The sequence below is a fragment of the Pan paniscus genome, chromosome 3 (assembly GCF_029289425.2).
Source record: "Pan paniscus chromosome 3, NHGRI_mPanPan1-v2.0_pri, whole genome shotgun sequence".
In the NCBI taxonomy this organism is placed as follows: Eukaryota; Metazoa; Chordata; class Mammalia; order Primates; family Hominidae; genus Pan; species Pan paniscus.
In genome coordinates, this window is record NC_073252.2 from 125810794 (window position 1) to 125832845 (window position 22052).

At 47.4% G+C, this 22052-nt stretch overlaps 1 protein-coding gene across 11 annotated transcripts in view; it reads left to right on the forward strand.

Moving 5' to 3' along the window:
* Window positions 1-20260: 20260 nt before the first annotated feature.
* LARP1B (La ribonucleoprotein 1B) overlaps window positions 20261-22052 on the forward strand; it is a 146906-nt gene continuing 145114 nt past the window's right edge. For 3 of the 11 annotated variants that reach the window (XM_063603898.1, XM_055111821.2, XM_063603899.1), the window contains exon 1: window positions 21078-21234. Coding sequence is in view for 5 of the 11 variants with exons in the window: in XM_063603897.1 (XP_063459967.1) it covers window positions 21530-22049 (520 nt within the window). In the remaining 6 variants the exon portion in view is untranslated. The other 8 variants (XM_063603897.1, XM_008976704.4, XM_055111823.2 and 5 more) reach the window with 7 other exon arrangements.

Genomic DNA, 22052 nt, shown 5'->3' on the forward strand with positions numbered 1-22052 from the left:
TTCTATGAATATTCTTATAGACAAAATCCTAGGAAACCAATGACTGTATGAATTATAAGCCAGGAATTGAATCGGCCAGCACCTTGGTGGACTCCCCAGCTCCAGAAGTGTGAGAAATAAATATCTGTTGTCTAAGCCACCAAATTAAGGTATTCTTTTATAGTAGCCCAAACAGACTGAGGTAACAGGTCATGTGAGCAGCCATTAAATAAGAGTATAAAACAGCACTGTCCAATATAACTTTATACAGTGACAGAAAAGTACTCCATCCACTCTACCCAACACAGTAGTCATTAGTCACATGTGGCTGTTGATCATGTGAAATGAAGCAATCATAACTGAGGTACTGAATTTTTTTTTTTTTTTTTTTTTTGAGACGGAGTTTTGCTCTTGTTGCCCAGGCTGGAGTGCAGGGGCACGATCTTGGCTCACCACAACCTGTGCCTCCCAGGTTCAAGTGATTCTTCTGCCTCAGCCTCCCAAGTAGCTGGGATTATAGGCATGCGCCACCACGCCTGGCTAATTTTGTATTTTTTAGTAGAGATGGGCTTTCACCACGTTGGTCAGGCTGGTCTTGAACTCCTGACCTCAGGTGATCCACCCACCTCAGCCTCCCAAAGTGCTGGGATTATAGTGTGAGCCACCACGCCTGACCTGAATTTTTTATTTAACATTCAAGTGTTAAAATTTAATGTGAATAGCTACATGTAACTAGTAACTATTAGATAGCACCAATACAAAAAATCTGAAAAGTGGCCCGGCGCAGTGGCTCATGCCTGTAATCCCAGCACTTTGGGAGGTGGAGGTGGCTGGGTCACCTGAGGTCAGAAGTTCAAGACCAGCCAGGCCAACATGATGAAACCCCATCTCTACTAAAAATACAAAAGTTAGCCAGGCGTGGTGGCGGACGCCTGTAATCCCAGCTACTTGGAAGGCTGAGGCAAGAGAATCGAACCTGGGAGATAGAGGTTGCAGTGAGCCAAGATCGCACCACTGCACTCCAACCTGGGCAACAGAGCAGGACTCTGTCTCAAAAAGAAAAAAGAAAAAAAGTTAGGCATAGCAGGGCACAGTCTTGTGTGCCTGTACTGCCAACCACTCAAGAGGCTGAGGCAGGAGGATCACTTGCACCCAGGAGTTCAAGGCTGCAGTGAGCTATGGTTGCACTACTGCATTTCAGCCAGGGTGACAGAGCAAGGCCCTCTCTAAAAAACAAATAAAAATAGCTGGGCGCGGTGGCTCACGCCTGTAATCCTAGAGAGAACCGTTAAGAAAGTACATAGGCTGTGCGCAGTGTCTCACGCCTGTAATCCAACACTTTGGGAGGCTGAGGCGGGCGGATCACAAGGTCAGGAATTCGAGACCAGCCTAACCAACATGGTGAAACCCCGTCTCTACTAAAAATACAAAAATTAGCTGGGTGCGGTAGCATGCGCCTGTAATCCCAGCTACTCAGGAGGCTGAGGCAGGAGAATCGCTTGAACCCTGGAGACAGAGGTTGCAGTGAGCCGAGATCCCACCACTGCACTCCAGCCTGGGTGAGAGAGTGAGACTCCATCTCTAGATAAATAAAAATAAACTGATGTTGACTAAAAAATTTATAGATGCACCAAAATTTGACAAAATTTAGATCTGCAAATTTGACCTACAAAAATCAGTTAAAAAAAAGATTTTCAAAGAAAACTCAAAATACAAAATTAAGAGGGATGAGAATTGATCCCAAGAAAATTAGTTAACAATTAGTATGGGCTGGGCTTGGTGGCTCACGCCTGTAATCCCAGCACTTTGGGAGGCCGAGGCGGGCAGATCACGAGGTCAGGAGATCGAGACCAGCCTGGCCAACATGGTGAAACCCCGTCTCTACTAAAAATACAAAAAATTAGCTGGGCGTGGTGGCAGGGGCCTGTAGTCCCAGCTACTTGGGAGGCTGAGGCAGGAGAATCACTTGAACCCGGGAGGTGGAGGTTGCAGTGAGCTGAGATCGCGCCACTGCACTCCAGCCTGGCGATAGAGCGAGACTCTGTCTCAAAACAACAACAACAAAAAAAAACAATTAGTATGAAAGTGGAAATGGGCTTAACTGCATCATGAAGAAATTGATCAGAGTTTAACTTGTTTAGCAAAATTTGTTCCTGAAAATACTTTGTTAATGAAGTGCTATAACTAGATTATGCAGGGTCCTGTAGGATTTTAGTCTCTATGCAAAGAGCTACAGGAAGACATTAAAGGTTTTTCTCCATTGATTTAACATGTGTCTTAAATACATTTTAAGATGTATTTGGGACAAATTTAGGATTAGGACAAATAACTAATGCATGCAGGGCTTAAAACCTAGATGACGGGTTGATGGGTGCAGCAAGCCACCATGGCACGTGTATACTTATGTAACAAACCTGCACGTTCTGCACATGTATCCCAGAACTTAAAAAAAAAAGATTGTCAATTGATCATTAGAAAAAATGTATCTTGAAAAGCTCATTCACTCTGGCTGCAGTGAGGAGAACCAATTGAAGGGGGCCTATAGTTCATGCAAATGTTTCAACTAGAAGGTCATCAACGTGGCCAGGTGAAACATCATGATAGCTAAAACTAGGATGGTGGCAGTGGATATGAAGAAATCTGGATGTATTTCAGAGATAATACAGGTGATGGGATGATGGTAGGTTGGGGGGGTTGAGGGTGGTACTTTTCAAAGAGATAGAGAACCCTGGAAGAAAACCAGTGTGAGAATACAGATTAAAAATCTAGTCTGGCACATACCTTGGTTTTTTTTGGTTTTTGTTTGTTTGTTTGTTTTGTTTTGTTTTTTGCCAGAGTCTCACTCTGTCACCCAGGCTGGAGTGCAGTGGCACGATCCCGTCTCACTGCAACCTCTGCCTCTTGGGTTCAAGCGATTCTTCTGCCTCAGCCTCCTGTGTAGCTGGGACTACAGGGGCCTGCCACCCCGCCCCGCTAATTATTTGTATTTTTTAGTAGAGACAGGGTTTCACCATGTTACCCCAGGCTGGTGTGGAACTCCTGAGCTCAGGCGATCTACCCACCTTGGCTTCCCAAAGTGCTGGGATTACAGGCGTGAGCCACCGCGCCCGGCCCATACAGATTTTTATATGTCTAAAACTAGACAGTAACATGGCAGTTGGAGGCTCAAAGCAGAGGCCTGAACAGGAGATAAAAACTCCTAATCACTAGTATTTAGATGGTAACTGATGTTACAGGCATGGGTGAGATTTTGAGGACAGCCTAGGAAAGGAAGAGGACATTGGACAATGGTTCTCAAACTTTTTCATCTAAGAAATCCTTTAACTCTTTTTTTTTATTTTTTTTGGAGACGGAGTTTTGCTCTTGTTGCCCAGGCTAGAGTGCAATGGCACGATCTCACTTCAACCTCTGCCTCCGGGGTTCAAGCGATTCTCCTGGCTCAGCCTCCTGAGTAGCTGGGATTACAGGCACATGCCACCACGCCCAGCTAATTTTTTTATAGTTTTAATAGGGACGGGGTTTCGCCATGTTGGCCAGGCTGGTATCAAACTCCTGACCTCAAGTTATCCGTCCGCCTCGGTCTCCCAAAGTGCTGGGATTACAGGCGTGAGCCACCACACCCAGCCTGAACTATATCTATTTTATAAAAAGAAAACACAGTGAAAGGCATTCAGGTACTTGATGAGATCCTCACTGTTAGTTTAATGGTAGAGCCAGAACTCTTCCCCTTCCCCTCCTTTTGAATCAGCCCTCCAGAGATTTCTCTTAGCTGGGGCTAAGGCCCCTAATTTTGTTATTTCTGTAACACTTAGTACTTTCCTTTATCACAGCCCTTATTTCATTATATTTAAATAATTAGTTAATTGTATCCCACCCCCTCCATACCCAGTCTGTGAAGGAAGCAGATCTTACTCATTTTTATGCCCTCAGTGCCTGGCACGGTTGGAGGCATTACTAAGTGTTCCATCAAAGTTTGCAGAATGATTTGAAGTGTAGTGTTCTTTTCACTGTTCCAGCTTGTAGTTTTAAACCATATTAGAAAGGAATTTTAAGCAGGAATTTTAAGCAGAAATTTTATGATCTTCTCCAGTGGTTTTCAAACTGGGTTCCACATGCTTCTGAGAGTTGTTTTTTAGAATTAAAAAATTACGGCCAGGTGAGGTGGCTCACGCCTGTAATCCCAGCACTTTGGGAGGGCAAGGTGGGTGGATCACCTGAGGTCAGGAGTTTGAGACCAGCCTGGCCAACATGGTAAAAACCCGTTTCTACTAAAAATACAAAAAGTTAGCCGGGCGTGGTGACGCACGCCTGTAATCCCAGCTACTCGGGAGGCTGAAGTGGGAGAATTGCTTGAACCTGGGAGGCGGAAGTTCCAGTGAGCCGAGATCACACCACTGCACTCCAGCCTGGGTGACAGAGTGAGACTCCATCTCATTAAAAAAAAAAAAGTACATGCTTTCATCTTAATGACATTCTAAAACAACTAGTATACAATCTTCTGCATCATTTAGGCCAATAGTTCTCAATCCTGGTTACGGATTTGAGTCTCAGTAGAAAGCTTTTAATAAATACTGATGTCCAAGCTATACTCCAGGCTAATTAAATCAGAACCTCTGAGAAGGGGGCCCCCTACAAGGGCATTTTTCCCCAAAAAATCTTGAGGTGATTTAAATGTACAGTCAAGGCCAGGCATGGTAGCTCACGCCTGTAATCCCAGCATTTTGGGAGGCCAAGGTGGGTGGATCACCTGAGGTCAGGAGTTCGAGACCAGCCTGGCCAACATGGTGAAACCCTGTCTCTACTAAAAATACAAAAAATTAGGCAGGCGTGGTGGTGGGCACCTGTAATCCCAGCTACTCAGGAGGCTGAGGCAGGAGACTCACTTAAACCTAGGAGGCGGAGGTTACAGTGAGCCAAGATCACGCCATTGCACTCCACCCTGGGTGACAAAAGTGAAACTCCACCTCAAAAAAATAAAAAATGTAGAGTCAATGTTGAGATTTACCATGATCTAGATCAGGGGTCGGCAAACTTCACCTATAAAGGGCCAGATAGTAAATATTTTAGGCTTTGCAGGCCAACACCCAAAATTGAGGCTATAATTTAGGTACTTACATAAGGATGAAAATAAATGTCCACAAATTTTTATTGATGGAATTCAAAATATGATAATAATTATTGTTTCTACTATAGCTCTACTAATGAGAAGAATGGGATTCTTTTTGGAGGAGACAATTCACTTAGTTGAGGATCAAGATTTGTTTTCCCTATCATCAAAATCTGTTGGAAATATTCATCTGTTAATACTGATCTGTAATGAAATTTTACATATTTCAGCTTTGAAAATGTCTCCACACAGGTACTGTCAAATACTGATATCAATCTAGAAGCAAATGTTGTTTTTTTTTTCTTTTTTGGAGACAGAGTCTCGCTCTGTCGCCCAGGCTGGAGTGCAGTGGCATCATCTTGGCTCACTGCAACCTCCGCCTCCCAGGTTCAAGCAATTCTCCTGCCTCAGCTTCCTGAGTAGCTGGAATTACAGATGCCTGCCACTATGCCCAGCTAGTTTTTGTATTTTTAGTAGAGATGGGGTTTCACCATAATGGCCAGCCTGGTCTCAAACTCCTGACCTCAGGTGATCTGCCTGCCTCGGCCTCCAAAAGTGCTGGGATTACAAGGGTGAGCCAGGGCGCCCAGCCAAGAAAATGTTTTTTTTTTTGAGACAGAGTCTCGCTCTGTCGCCCAGGCTGGAGTGCAGTGGCGCGATCTCGGCTCACTGCAAGCTCCACCTCCCATGTTCACGCCTTTCTCCTGCCTCAGCCTCCCGAGTAGCTGGTACTACAGGCGCCCACCACCACACCCGGCTAATTTTTTGTATTTTTAGTAGAGACAGGGTTTCACCGTGTTAGCCAAGACGGTCTCGATCTCCTGACCTCGTGATCCGCCCGCCTCGGCCTCCCAAAGTGCTGGGATTATAGGCATGAGCCACCGCGCCCAACCAGGAAATGCTTTTAATTGAACATATTCACCATTTGAAAGGCAATTTATAGAATTCTATTTGATTCTGTTCCTGTTATTTGCCCTTCTTTATATTGCCTTTTTATTGCCTTTTTGCAGCAATATAAAGTGACGATAGCACAACATAAAGTCTCTGTTACCACTACTCAACTCTGTTGTTGTAGTGTGACAACAGCCATAGACAATACATAAATGAATAAGTATGGTCTTGTTCCAACATCATTTAATTTATGGAATTGAAATTTGAATTTTGCTGGGTGCAGTGGCTCATGCCTGTAATCGCAGCAGTTTGAGAGGCCAAGGCTGGTGGATCACCTGAGGTCAGGAGTTCAAGACCAAACCTTGTCTCTACTGAAAAAATACAAAAATAAGCCAGACGTGGTTGTGCACACCTGTAGTCCCAGCTACTCGGAGGCTGAGGCAGGAGACCCGCTTGAGCCTGGGAGGCTGAGATTGCAGTGAGCCAACATCGAGCCACTACATTGGTTGAATTGTAAGACTCCATCTCAGAAAAAAAAAAAATATTTTTTTGAGATTTATGTGTTTTTTTACGTGTAACAAAATACTGTGTCCGGAAATGAGGGTTCTTGGTCTCACTGACTTCAAGAATGAAGCCGCGGACCCTCGCAGTGAGTGTTACAGCTCTTAAGGTGGCGCGTCTGGAGTTTGTTTCTTCTAATGTTCTGAGTTTCTTCCTTCTGGTGGGTTCGTAGTCTCACTGGCTCAGAAGTGAAGCTGCAGACCTTCGCAGTGTTACAGCTCTTAAAACAGCACGTCTGGAGTTGCTTGTTTCTCCCGGTGGGCTCTTGGTCTCGCTGGCTTCAGGAGTGAATCTGCAGACCTTCCGGTGAGTGTTAGGGCTCATAAAAGCAGTCTGGACCCAAAGAGTGAGCAGTGGCAAGATTTATTGCAAAGAGCAAAAAAACTAAAGCTTCCACAGTATAGAAGGGGACCAGAGCGGCTTGCCACGGTTGGCTCGGGCAGCCTGCTTTTATTCTCTTATCTGGCCCCACCCACATCGTGCTGATTGGTAGAGCCAAGTAGTCTGTTTTGACAGGGCGCTGATTGGTGCGTTTACAATCCCTGAGCTAGACACAAAGGTTCTCCACGTCCCCATCAGATTAGTTAGATACAGAGTATGGACACAAAGGTTCTCCAAGGCCCCACCAGAGCAGCTAGATACAGAGTGTCGATTGGTGCACTCACAAACCCTGAGCTAAACACAGGGTGCTGATTGGTGTATTTACAATTCCTGAGCTAGACATAAAGGTTCTCCAAGGCCCCACCAGACTCAGGAGCCCAACTGGCTTCACCCAGTGGATCCCGCAGCGGGGCTGCAGGTGGAGCTGCCTGCCAGTGCCACGCCATGCGCTCGCACTCCTCAGCCCGTGGGTGGTCGATGGGACTAGGCGCCGTGGAGCAGGGGGCGGCGCTCGTCGGGGAGGCTCGGGCTGCACAGGAGCCCACGGAGGCAGGGGAAGGCTCAGGCATGGCGGGCTGCAGTCCCGAGGCCTGCCCCACGGGAAGGCAGCTCAGGCCCGGCAAGAAATCGAGCACAGCGCCGGTTGGCTGGCACTGCTGGGGGACCCAGTACACCCTCTGCAGCCGCTGGCCCGGGTGCCAAGTCCCTCACTGCCCGGGGCCGGTAGGGCCGGCCGGCTGCTCCGAGTGCGGGGCCCGCCAAGCCCACGCCCACCCGGATCTCCAGCTGGCCCGCAAGCGCTGCACACAGCCCCGGTTCCCGCTCGCGCCTCTCCCTCCACACCTCCCTGTAAGCTGAGGGAGCCGGCTCTGGCCTTGGCCAGCCCAGAAAGAGGTTCCCATAGTGCAGCGGTGGGCTGAAGGGCTCCTCCAGTGCCACCAAAGTGGGAGCCTAGGCAGAGGAGGCGCCGAGAGCGAGCGAGGGCTGTGAGGACTGCCAGCACGCTGTCACCTCTCAATACTCTTCTTTTTTTTCTTTTTTCTTTTTCTTTTTCTTTTTTTTTTTTTTTTTTTTTTTGAGACAGGGTCTCGCTCTGTCGCCCAGGCTGGCTGGAGTGCAGTGGCACAATCTCGGCTCACTGTAACTTCTGCCTCCTGGGTTCGTGCCATTCTCCTGCCTCAGCCTCCCGAGTAGCTGGGACTACAGGTGCCCGCCACCAAGCCCAGCTAATTTTTTTTATTTTTTTTTAGTAGAGATGGGGTTTTACCGTGTTAGCCAGAATGGTTTCGGTCTCCTGACCTCGTGATCCGCCCGCCTCAGCCTGCCAAAATGCTGGGATTACAGGCATGAGCCACCGTGCCTGGCCTCTCTTTTTTTATTTTCTTAATCATTAAAAAAAGTAAAATTCATTCTTAGTTTGTTCCTGTATAAAAATAGGTGGTAGGCTGGGCGCAGTGGCTCACGTCTGTATTCCCAGCACTTTGGGAGGCCGAGGCGGGTGGATCACGAGGTCAGGCGTTCGAGACCAAACTGACCAACATAGTGAAACCCCTTCTCTACTAAAAATACAAAAATTAGCTGGGCGTGGTGACACATGCCTATAATCCCAGCTACTTGGGAGGCTGAGGCAGGAGAATTGCTTCAACCTGGGAGGCGGAGGTTGCAGTGAGCCGAGATCACGCCACTGCACTCCAGCTCGGGCAACAGTGTGAGACTCTATCTCAAAAAAAAAAAAAAAAAAAAAGGTGGTAGACAGATTTGGCCCATGGGCCATAGTTTGCCAAGGCCTGATCCAGATAATCTATATGACCTTGAATTGTTTTCTAAGTAGTATATTTTTACTAGTGCTTATGATTGGAATCAAGCAGTTATATAGTAATAAATATGGTTGTTCATATATGTGACATATAGTAATAAAAACATTGTAAGTCAGAAAAAAAGCCAGTAGTCTTCTTACCCTTCATGTTCCCTATGTATGATTTTGTAATTAGAAAAATATTGGGTCACTGAGTTATGCAGACCTCCAAAATGTTGACACATTTCATTACACAACATCAAAAATTAGGTTCATTAAAATCACTACTGAGCTCATCAGAAAATCTTTAAGCACTAGGAAGCTGTTTAGTTCATGGTAATGGTTAAAAGTTTTCCAAGCTTCTCATTTTCTCTTGAAAACTTGAAGGTTATCACTGACAACAAATATTGTCTAGTTGTTGCCACTGATGTGACAGGCTCATTTCATTCATTTTTTAGAAGATGTCTGCCAAATTACCTAAGCACAAGTAAACCTATTTTGTTATCAATAGTTTTTTTCTTTTTTGTGTCTGTGACAGAGTCTCGCCCTGTTCCCTAGGAGTGCAGGGGCGTGATCCCAGCTCACTGCAACCTCTGCCTCCTGGGTTCATGTGATTCTCCTGTTTCAGCCTCCGGAGTAGCTGGGATTACAAGCACCCACCACCACACCCAGCTAATTTTTTTATTTTTTAGTAGAGACGGGGTTTCACCATGTTGGCCAGGTTGGTCTCGAACTCCTGACCTCAGGTGATCTGCCCGCCTCGGCCTCCCAAAGTGCTAGGATTACAGGTGTGAGCCACCGTGCTCAGCCCCATTTGATCTTATTTCTAGGGGATCATGACACTGAAACTACAGAGAAGGGAATGCAATCCTCTCATACTACATTGTTCTGCAGTAAGAGATAGCTATAAACTCAAAATAACATAAAGCTGTTTGTGGATTCTTAAATTTTCGGACCAATCTATGAACAAAGCACAAAGGTATATTATGGTTACTCAATAGAGTATAAGTGATTACTCCTGACAATGTAAGGAAAAGGAAGAAATGTCCAGGATGTGGAGACCTCTCATACGCTGCCAGTGGGTGTGTGAATTGGTACAAGAGTTTGGAAAATGACTTGGCAATATTTGGAACAAATGAAGATATGCAGATCCTATGACTCAGAAATTCTATTCCTAAAATGATACCCTCAATAAATTGGCACATGCACACCAGAAAAAAAAATGTTCATAAAAGCCATGTTTATAGTAGTCCCAAATTGGAAGCCGAAAAATTCATCAACAATAGCATAAAAAATTGTGATATAGTCATTCAATGAAATACACATACTATAACAGAATAAATGACCTACAGCTACTCTCAACTTGTATGAATCTTAAAAACATAATATTGAATGAAAGAAGCAAGACGGAAAGTAGCATATGATTCCATCTACATATAGTTTTAAAAATAGGCAAAACTATGGGATGCATGTTTAGTGACAAACCATAAAGAAAAGCAAGAAATTTGAGGAGGCCAAGGCAGGAGTATAGCTTGAGCCCGGGAGTCCAAGACAAGCCTGGGCAACGGACACCTCATCACTACAAAAATTGAAACAAATAAAAAATTTGCCACGGCCGGGCACAGTGGCTCACGCCTGTAATCCCAGCACTTTGGGAGGCTGAGGCAGGTGGCTCACGAGGTCAAGAGATCGAGACCACGCTGGCCAACATGGTGAAAACCTGTCTCTACTAAAAAAAAATACAAAAATTAGCTGGGCATGGTGGCATGTGCCTGTAATCCCAGCTACTTAGGAGGCTGAGGCAGGAGAATTGCTTGAACCTGGGAGGCGGAGGTTGCAGTGAGCCGAGATTGCATCATTGCACTCCAGCCTGGTAACAAAGTGAGATTTCGTCTCGAAAAAAAAAATTTGCCAGGCTTGGCAGCTCATGCCTCTGGTCCCAGCTACTTGAGTGGCTGAGGTGGGAGGATCTCTTGAACCTGGGAGGTCAAGGCTGCAGTGAGCCGTGATCGCAGCACTACACTATAGCCTGAACAAAAGAGTGAGATCTTGTCTCGAAAAAAAAAAAAAAAGGTGTGTGTTGGTGGGGGACACATGGGAGTTCTAATAAGAGGGTTGAATGTAAAAATAAAGAAAAGCAGACAACCGTTGGAAGGTAGAACAAAGGGTAGGATGATATATTCTCATTTTATAGAGTGGCAATATAAGAAGCTCTTTCTAAAATTGGTGAAATACTAAGTAAATGTTCAAATTACTTAAATTATTTAAAATTTCCAAGTAAACAACAAAAATATCAGAAATTGGGAGGAGAATCGAGCAAGGGCTTATGTAAGTGTGTTAAATCCTCATGTTTTATAGTGGCAAGGCAAAAGTTGAAAGATGGTAACTTTGGGGATTAGTACCTTTGTGAAGTAGAACTGTTTTTTTATTTTCATTATAAACAATATTGTACCATTTGGTGTTACCATATGCATAAGCTAATTGCATTTTTTTTTTTTTTTTTTTGAGACGGAGTTTCGCTCTTGTTGCCCAGGTTGGAGTGCAATGGCGCCATCTGCGGCTCACTGCAACCTCTGCCTCCTGGGTTCAAGCGATTCTTCTGCCTCAGCCTCCTGAGCAGCTGGGATTACAGGCCACCACACCCAGCTAATTTTGTATTTTTAGTAGAGACGGGGTTTCTCCACGTTGGTCAGGGTGGTCTCGAACTCCCAACCTCAGGTGATCCGCCCGCCTCGGCCTCCCAAAGTGCTGGGATTACAGGCGTGAGCCACCACGCCTGGTGGCTGATTGCATTTTAAAAACCACAAGCTATTTTGTAGTATTGTTGAACAACTTTAAGGGGAAAAAAAGGCAATATAGTGTATTGTTAAGAGTATGAACTATGGAGAACTATGAAGCCAGATTGCTTGGGCTCAAATCCTTGCTCTGGCACTTTCTCTTTTTTTTTTTTTTTTTTTTTTTTTGAGATGGGAGTCTTTTTTTTTTTTTTTTGAGATGGGAGTCTAGTTAGTTCTGTTGCCCAGGCTGGAGTGCAGTGGCATGATCTTGGCTCACTGCAGCCTCCACCTCCCAGGTTCAAGCAATTCTCCCGCCTCAGCCTCCCAAGTAGCTGCGACTACAGGCATGTACCACCACACCCGGCTAATTTTTGTATTTTTAGCAAAGATGGGGTTTCACCATGTTGGCCAGGCTGCTCTTGAACTCCTGGCCTCAGGTGATCCACTGGCCTTGGCCTCCCAAAGTGCTGGGATTACAGGCGTGAGCCACCACGCCCGGCCCTGGCACTTTCTAATTGTATGATTCTAGGCAAGCCATTTATCCATTTTGCCTCAGTTTCCTCATTTAAAAATGGGGGCAATAATAATCTGTATTTTATATAGTTGTTCTTAGGATTAAATGAATTAACACATGTAAAACACTTAGTGTCTAGCATATGTGTGTTAACTATTACCTACCACTACGTAGTTAATTGTGAAAAATAAAGCTGAAAGGAAAAGATGAAGACTGAAAATTACCCAGTAGACTTATTAACATGTAAGTCATTTGATATTTTAGTGACACGGTTGAGTGATAGAGCCAGAAACTGGACTGAAGAGGGAGAGGTGAAGAAACAGATGCATACTCAATTTTCCATGAATCATTGATCATATTCCTTACATTTTTTTCTTAACTCCTTTGACTTTCCCAAAGATAACTACTATCTTTTTTTTTTTTTTTTTTTTGAGATGGAGTCTCGTTCTGTCACCCAGGCTGGAGTGCAGTGGTACAATCTCGGCTCACTGCCACCCCGCCTCCCCGGTTCAAGCAATTATCTGCCTCAGCCTCCCGAGTAGCTGGGATTATAGGAACATGCCACCACGCCTGGCTAATTTTTGTATTTTTAGTAGAGACAGGATTTCACCATCTTGGCCAGCCTGGTCTTGAACTCCTGACCTCATGATCCACCCGTCTCGCCCTCCCAAAGTACTGGGATTACAGGCGTGAGCCACTGTGCCCGGCCTGATAACTGCTATCTTTACTTCTAACACAATAGATTAATTTTGCTCTTTTTGAACTTTAAGTAAATTTAACTCTATACAAATCACAGTGTATTTATGTGTGCCATCTTTTATGTTTACCAGCCTAACACTATGCCTGTGAGATGTATCCATATTGTTGCCTGTAGATGTAGTTAATTTTTCAAAGCTGTATATTATTTCATTATATACTGTATTAGTCAGGGTTCTTTAGAGGGACAGAACTAATAGGATATGAAAGGGAGTTTATTAAGGAGAATTGACTCACACTATCACAAGGTAAAATCCCAGGATAGGTGGTCTGCAAGTTGAGGAGCAAGGAAGTCAGTGGTAGATCAGTCCCCCAAAACCCCAAAAGTAGGGAAGCAGCCTTCTGTTTGTGGCCAAAGGCTCAAGAGCCCCTGGCAAACTACTGGTGTACATCCAAGAGTTCAAAAGCTGAAAAGCTTGTAGTCTGATGTTTGAGGGCAGGAAACATCCAGCATGGGAAAAAGATGAAGGTTGGAAGACTCAGCAAGTCTAGTCCTTCCACTTTCTTCTGCCTGCTTTATTCTAGCCATGCTGGCAGCTGATTAGATGGTGCCCACCCAGATTGAGGTTGAGTTTCCCTCTCCCAGTCCACCAACTCAAATGTTAATCTCTTTTGGCAACACCCTCACAGACACACCCAGGAACAATTCTTGGATTGAAGGATTTTTATTCTTCAATCCAATCAAGTTGACACTCAATATTAACCATCACATATACCATGCCACTATTTATGTATTCTACTGCTGGTAGGCATTTAGGCTATTTCCAGTTTAGGGCTAGAAGAATGATAAAGAATGCTGGGGTTTTTCTGTTCATGTGTTTTGGTGCACTTGTGCACACATTACTGTTGGAGCAAAATGGCTGGGTCAGAGATATGCTCATATTCAACTATACTAAGTACTGCCAGTTTCCCACAATAGTTGTACTAATTTTGGTAGTGTCACACTGTTTCTTTCTTTCTTTTTTTTTTTTTAATGTCATCTGGTAAGTTGTAGTGTTTGTTTCTTTGTTTCTTTTTTTATTTTTTTGAGATGGAGTCTTGCTCTGTCGTTCAGGCTGGAGTGCAGTGGCACAATCTCGGCTCACTGCAACTTCTGCCTCCTGGGTTCAAGCGATTCTCCTGCCTCAGCCTCCTGAGTAGCTGGGATTACAGGCGTGAGCCACCACGCCCGGCTAATTTTTATATTTTTAGTAGAGACGGGGCTTCACCATGTTGGTCAGGCTGGTCTCAAACTCCTGACCTCCTTGATCTGCCCGCCTCGGCCTCCCAAAGTGTTGGGATTACAGGTGTGAGACATTGAGCCTGGCCAGGTTGTAGTGTTTTCTCTTTGTGATTTTAACTTACATTTCCCTGCTTTCTTTTTTTTTTTTTCTGAGACAGCATCTTGCTCTTGCTCTGTGGCCCAGGCTGGAGTGCAGTGGTGCGATCTCGGCTCACTGCAACCTCTGCCTCCCAGGTTCAAGCGATTCTCCTGCCTCAGCCTCCTGAGTAGCTGGGATTACAGGCACACGCCACCATGCCTGGCTAATTTTTGCATTCTCAGTAGAGATGGGGTTTCACCACGTTGGCTGGGCTGGTCTCAAACTCTTTGACTTCGTCATCTGCCTGTCTTGGCCTCCCAAAGTGCTGGGATTACAGGTATGAGCCACCGTGCCCCGCCCCATTTCCCTGCTTTCTAATGAGGTTAAACATGATTTTGTTTCTTTCTTTTTTTTTTCTTTTTTGAGACAGGGTTTCACTTTGTTGCCCAGGCTAGAGTGTAGTGGTATGATCGCAGCTCACTGCAGCCTCAATCTCCGAGACTCAAGTGATCCTCCCACCTCAGCCTCCCTAGTGGCTGAGACTACAGGCATGCCACAATACCGGGTATCCATGAAAGTGTCAAATTCTGTAAAATATTTGAAGAGATTTATTCTGAGCCAAATATGAGTGACCATGGCCTGTGACACAACCCTCAGGAGGTCCTGAGAACATGTGCCCAAGATGGTAGGGGTGCAGCGTGATTTTATGCATTTTAGGGAGGCATGAGACATCAAGTACATTTAAGAAATACGTTGGTTTCGCAGGAAAGGCAGGATAACTGAAATCGGAGTTGCGGGGGTGGGGCTTCCAGGCTATAGGTAAATTTAAACCTTTTCTGGTTGACAATTGGTTGAGTTTCTTTAAAGACCTGGGAAAGCAGCCAGGCATAGTGGCTCATGCCTGTAATACCAGTACTTTGGGAGGCGGGGATGGGCGGATCACCTGAGGTCAGGCGTTCGAGACTAGCCTGGCCAACATGGTAAAACCCCAACTCTACTAAAAATACAAAAATTAGCCGGGTGTGGTGGTGGGTGCCTGTAATCCTAGCAACTTGGGAGGCTGAGGCAGGAGGATCACTTGAACCCAGGAGGTGGAAGTTGTGGTGAGCCAGGACCGAGCCATTCAGCCTGGGCAACAAGAGGGAAACTCCGCCTCAAAAAAAAAAAAAAAAAAAAAAAAAAGACCTGGGAAAGAAAGGCATTCTCCTTTCGAAAGAAAGAAAATGTTGAAGTTAAGATAAAAGATTACAGAGACCAAGATTATTTTTGAAGCCTTATAGTGGCTACGCTTAGAGACAATAGATGACAAATGTTTCCTATTCAGATCTTTAAAAGGTGCTACGCTCTTAGTTAATCTCTTTAGGATTTGGAGGGCCTGGAAGAAAATACCTAGCTATGTTAATATAGATTCTTTACAGATGCAAATTTCCTCCCCTACAAAGGACAGCTTTGCAGGGCCATTTCAAAATATGGCAAAGGAAAGAAAAAAAAAAATAGGCCGGGCGCAGTGGCTCAAGCTTGTAATTCCAGCACTTTGGGAAGCCCAGGAGGGCAGATCACCTGAGATCACTGAGATTGAAGCCAGCCTGGCCAACATGGTGAAACACCAACTCAACTAAAAATACAAAAAACTATCCAGGCGTGGTGTTGTGCACTTGTAATCCCAAGTACTCAGGAGGCTGAGGGAAAATAATCGCCTGAACTCGGGAGGCAGAGGTTGCATTGAGCTGAAATCGTGCCACTGCACTCCAGCCTGGGTGACAGGGTGAGACTCCATCTCAAAAATAAATAAATAAATAAATAAATAAAAGAAAACAAAATATGGCAAAGAAACATGTTTTGGGGTAAAATATTTTGACTTTCTTCTTTGTTATGCCAGAGTCACACTAGAAAGTAAGTCACAATATATAGGGTTAAATAAAACCCATCTGATGAGAATTTATGGTTTGTAGGGCATGACTCCCCAGACCCCTTAGATAGGAATTTGGACAAGATGAAAAAAATGAGAGCTTAGTCCTCACTGGCTATATATATATATATATTTTTTTTTGTAGAGACTGGGTTTCATCATGTTGCCCAGGCTAGTCTCAAACTCCTGGGTTCAGTCTCCTGGGCTCAATCAATCCACCAACATTGGCCTCCCAAAGTGCTGGGATTACAGGCTTGAGCTACCGTGCCTAGCCTATGATTTTCATATAAACATATGAAGCATTTTGATTCTCTCAGATTTTACACTCAGAATACACTATCTACAGTTAATTCTGAACTTTTTCTCCTACTTAATTATAAGAATACTAAGAAGATGAGCTGAGATAGGGTCTTGCTATGTTGCCCAGTCTGGTCTCAAACTCCTAAGCTCAAGTGATTCTCCTGCCTCAGCCTCTCAAGTAGCTGGGACTACAGGCAGCTGCCACTGTGCCCAGCTTTAGGCAGAAATTTAGAACTTGATCTCTTTATTTCATTTCTCATATCCATTAGATTAGCAATTCCTGTTAATGAGATCATTCCCAAAATGTATCTCAAATCATTCCATTGTCCTATGCACTGCCACCTCTTAAGTCCAGACCATCATCATATCATTCTTGGAATACTACAACAACTTCATGTTTTTCACATTTTGCATTTTGTCACTGCCCATTCCACTTCATTTTCCGCATTACAGCAACAGGGGTATTAACTCTTACATCTTTTCAGTGTTTTTCCATTGCTCTGATAGAATTCAAATTCTGTCATAATCCAGAAGCCCCTGCAGGCTCTGCTTAGGCTATCTCTCTAACCTCATCTTTACTCATGCTTTGTTTTTTTTTTTTTGTTTTGTTTTTTTGTTTGTTTGTTTTGAGACAGTCTTGCTTTTTCACCTAGGCTGGAGTGCAGTGGGGTGATCTTGGCTCACTGCAACCTCCGCCTCATGGGTTCAAGCAATTCTCCTGCCTCAGCATTCCCAGTAGCTGGGATTACCCACACCACCACCACACCTGGCTAATTTTTGTATTTTTAGTAGAGACGGGTTTTCACCATGTTGGCCAGGCTGGTCTCAAACTCCTGACCTCAAGTGATCCGCCCGCCTTGGTCTCCCAAAGCACTGGGATTACAGGCTTGAGCCACCACGCCTGGCTGTTTTCTTTTTCTTTTTCTTTTTTTTTTTGAGACAGGGTCTCGCTTGAACCCGGGAGGTGGAGGTTGCAGTTAGCTGAGACGGCGTCACTGCACTACGGTCTGGGCGATGCAGCGAGACTGTCTCAAAAAAAAAAAAATTAAATTAAATTAAAAAGTTAAATGGAACTGAATAGATCATGTAAGAATGTCTTCATAGCCCAGCGCAGTGGCTCACGCCTGTAATCCCAGCACTTTGGGAGGCCGAGGCGGATGGATCACCTGAGGTCATGAGTTCGAAACCAGCCTGGCCAAAATGGTGAAACCCCCGTCTCTACTAAAAATACAAAAATTAGCTGGGCGTGGTGGCGGGCGCCTGTAGTCCCAGGTACTCAGGAGGCTGAGGCAGGAGAATGGTGTGAACCCGGGAGGCGGAGCTTGCAGTGAGCCGAGTTCGGGCCACTGCACTCCAGCCTGGGTGACAGAGCAAGACAGAGGCGGTGGCTCTCACCTGTAATCCCAGCACCTTGGGAAGCTGAGGCTGGCAGATCACCTGAGGTCAGGAGTTCAAGACCAGCCTGGTAAACATGGTGAAACCCCGTCTCTTCTAAAAACACAAAAATTAGGGACAGGCGCGGTGGCTCACGCCTGTAATCCCAGCACTTTGGGAGGCCGAGGAGGGTGGATCACTTGAGGTGAGGAGTTCAAGACCAGCCTGGTCAATATGGTGAAACCCTGTCTCTACTAAAAATACAAAAAATTAGCTGGGCATGGTGGTGCATGCCTGTAGTCCCAGCTACTAGGGAGGCTGAGGCAGGAGAATTGCTTGAACCTGGGAGGTGGAGCTTGCAGTGAGCTAAGATCCTGCCACCGCACTCCAGCCTGGGCAACAGAGTGAGACTACATCTCAAAAAAAGAAAAATTAGTCAGGCATGGTGGCACATGCCAGGAGAATCGCTTGAACCCAGGAGGAAGAGGCTGTAGTGAGCAGTGTACCACTGCACTCCAGCCTAGGCAACAGAGTGAGGCAACAGAAAGAGGCCTCTTTCAACAGGCCAGGCGCGGTGGCTCACGCCTGTAATTCCAGCACTTTGGGAGGCCAAGCGGGGGCAGATCACCTGAGCTCAGAAGGTCGACACCAGCCTGGGCAACAAGGTGAAACTCCGTCTCTACTGAAAATACAAAAAATTAGCTGGGCATGGCAGTGCATGCCTGTAGTCCCAGCTACTCGGGAGGCTGAGGCAGGAGAATCTCTTGAACCTGGGAGGCAGAGGTTGCAGTTAGCCGAAATCATGCCACTGCACTCTAGCCTGGACTCCAGCTCAAAAAAAAAAAAAAAAAAAAAAAACAAACCAACAAAGAAACAAAAAAATAAAGATATTTATGGCTGGGTGTGTGGCTCACGCCTGTAATCCCAGCACTTTGGGAGGCCGAGGTGAGTGGATCACTTGAGGTCAGGAGTTTGAGAGCAGCCTGGCCAAGATGGTGAAACCCCTTCTCTACTAAAAATTCAAAAATTAGCTGGGTGTGGTGGCAGGCACCTGTAATCGCAGCACGACACCACACCCAGCTAAATTTTTGTATTTTTAGTAGAGACGGGGTTTCACTGTGTTGGCCAGGCTAGTCTGGAACTCCTGACCTCGTGATCCGCCAGCCTTGGCCTCCCAAAGTGCTGGGATTACAGGCGTGAGCCACCTCGCCTGGCTGATGGCAGTGTTTTGAACCAAATAATTTGTTCTTCCAGACCAGGTGAACACCCTACCCAAGGGCAGATAATCCACAGATTGGCTAATGAATTGTATAATCTGGCTGGAAAAAATAAGTAGGGTCAAGCAGTCTTTTATCCTTAATTTTGAACTATGAAGCAGAGGAAGAGTCTGGCACGTAGCTGCAGAGGCAGAATGAAGTAACAAGATAGAGGTTAATTACAGCAAATTGGGTCAGTCAGATGAAACTAAAATCAGACGGAACGCTCAAATTTTGGAATTTTAAGTTTATTATTAAAAGGACACTTTACAGAGGTGTGAGGCTAGGCGTGGTGGCTCACGCCTGTAATCCCAGCACTTTGAGAGGCCAAGGTGGGGGGATGACTTGAGGCCAGGAGTTCGAGACCAGCCTGGCCAACATGGTGAAACACTGTCTCTACCAAAAATACAAAAATTAGCCGGGTGTGGTGGTGGGCGCCTGTAATCTCAGCTACTCGGGAGGCTGAGGCATGAGAATCGCTTGAACCCGGGAGGCAGAGGTTGCAGTGAGCCGCGATCGCGCCACTGCACTCTAGCTTGGGTGACAGAGAGAGACTACCTCTTAAAAAAAAAAAAAAAAATGCCGGGCGCGGTGGCTCATGCCTGTAATCCCAGCACTTTGGGAAGCCGAGGCGGGTGGATCATTTGAGATCAGGAGTTCAAGACCAGCCTGGCCAACATGATGAAACCCCGTCTCTACTAAAAATACAAAAATTAGCCGGGTGGTAGTGGCACGCCTGTAATCCCAGCTACTCAGGAAGCTAAGGCAGGAGCATCTCTTGAGCCTGGGAGGCAGAGGTTGCAGTTAGCCGAGATCACGCCACTGTACTCCAGCCTGGGCAATAGAGTGAGACTCTGTCTCAAACCACCACCACCACCACCATCACCACCACCAATAAAAAATACAAAGCGCCACTAATAACAGAGCTAGTAAAGATGGGTGGGAATATAGGTGGAAGTACAATCCCCGTTTAATTGCAACAAGGTTCGCCAGGTTGCTTAGGGTTGGGCAAACTGGAGATCACTGACACGGAAAACAAGAAAACCCTTATTGTTTATAGCTGTTATGTATGAATAGGTTATTAGCCTTAGGAAAATTATTTGTGCCGAATACAGCTTTTGAGTAAGCAAAAAATATTAACGTCAAGTTGAATGTAATTGAACCGACTTATTGGGCGTGGGGTGGGGGTGGGGGTTGCAAGCCCAAACAAAAGGCGAGCACAGATAATTTATTTAACAAGGCTATGGGGTTGGGGGGGGGGCTCGGAAAAAAATCAGCGGCGGAACCTGCTCTCAGCCACCTTGCACCAGGACACAAACACTGACTCAAAAATGAAACAAGTATCATCTCTAAGTGAATGTGAGTGCCAAGTAGAAAGCTCGTATCCGATTTATTATCAAAACGTCTTTGTACCATTTTAACATCCATTCCAGGAAGAAAAAACCTATTGGGAATATGGTTAATTTGTAATTAAGTGCTATTTACCCAAATTAAAGAAACAGGTAACAAAAAATTTTAAAAGCCGGCGAAATACTATTTAATTTACTCAGGAACGCTTTAGAACTCTTTTAGTTGGTGGGTGGGAATGCGGGAGGGGAAGCGCACTACGCCGAACGCTGGGGCAAAGGTTTCCTAAACAGTTACCGAGAGGTAACTCCGCCTTCATCTGGGACGTGGCTCAAGATTACAGGTGATCGCGGTGCCCCGAGGCGCCAGGAGGCAACTTTCACCTGGGGGAGGCGCCGGGCGCCAGCGGGCCAAGCGGCCGGCCGCGGAGCCCACTTCACTTGGGAGCTGCCCCAGGCCGGGGGTCGACACCGCGTCCCCTCCCTTAGCCTAGTTGCGACCCAGCTTTAGGGCCTAAGGGCAAATCGAGCGCTCGGTCCTCCCGGCGCCATGTGCGCGGCCCGCCCAGGCCCTTGGCCGCCGTCGCCGCGGGGGCAGGCCGCGAGCCAGCCGCGAGCCACAGAGGCCTGGTGCGCGCCCCGCCCCTGAGCCTGCAGTCGGGGCGGCCTCAGCCAGTGAGCCGGGAGTCGTCCCCTTCGTCCTCCCTCGCACTCGGAGGGCAGCTGGGGCGGGGCAGACCCTCGGGCAGGGCGGCACCCGGGCGGGCGAATCCGTCAGCTCCCGCGGGAGGCCCGGCGAGAGAAGGAGCCGGTGAGTAGCCACGTCACGCTCCTCAGGGAGGCCCCGCCCCGTGCTCTCGGGCCGCCCTTCTTCGCCGTCTCCACGCCTCCGCGGGCAGTTACCAGCTCTGGCTGCTCGCGCCTCCCCAACTCGGGTAAAGCTCCTCGGCCTCGGCGTGCTGCGCCTCCGCGGCTGCCCTGCGCCAGGTGAGGGCTCGCGGCTCCCGGCTGCGGCTCCCGGCGCGTGGTGGCGGGCTCGGGGCGTGCGTCGCGGAGAGGACGGGGCCGGCGGGCGGTTGGCGCTCCGTTCGGTGCGGGGAGGGGCGTCACGCCGGGCGCTGCGCGGCCTCGGCGGGCGGCGGCAGCGGCGGCGGCCACGGCCGCCGGGCTCTCGGGTTGTCTGTCCCCAGTTGGAGCCGGCCGGTGTCCCGGCGGAGAGACGGGCAGTCGGGTTCCCTGGCCTCGGGGCCACCCCGGCTGGGGCGGCTGGGGCAGAGGGACGATGTCTACTCGCGCCCCGATGCCCGCCGCCCATTCTCGGGAGGATCCGCCCGCGGTGACTGCTGAGAGGGAGTCGCTGTTGGCCGCGGCGAACCGGCCGGCCGAGCAGCCGCCCCCGCCCGAATGTGAGGGCAAAGAGGCGGCGAGGGAGGAGAGGGCCGCGGCCGCCACTAGCGCTGGGGCGCGGGGAGAGCCGTCGCCGGCGCTGGTGCTGGGACGCAGCGTGCCCCAGGCGGCTGTCCCCGTGAGGCCCCTGGCGCTGCACCTGGCGCACAAGGCGCGTGGGCCCGGGGGCCCTTTCGGCGGGGAGCCGCCACCGCCGCCGCCGTCGCCGTTGCCGCCGTTGCTGCGGGATCCGCCGGCCGAGGACGCCCGGGAAGAGGTGGCAGCTGGCCCTGCGGAAAAGCGGCAGCCGCCGCTGCTGCCGCCTAAGGGAAATCCCTGGACCAAAAAGGCTCCCCAGCACCTGTCCCCAAGCACGACAGGTCCGCCACCGCCCCCGCTGGAAACCCTGGAGGCAGGTC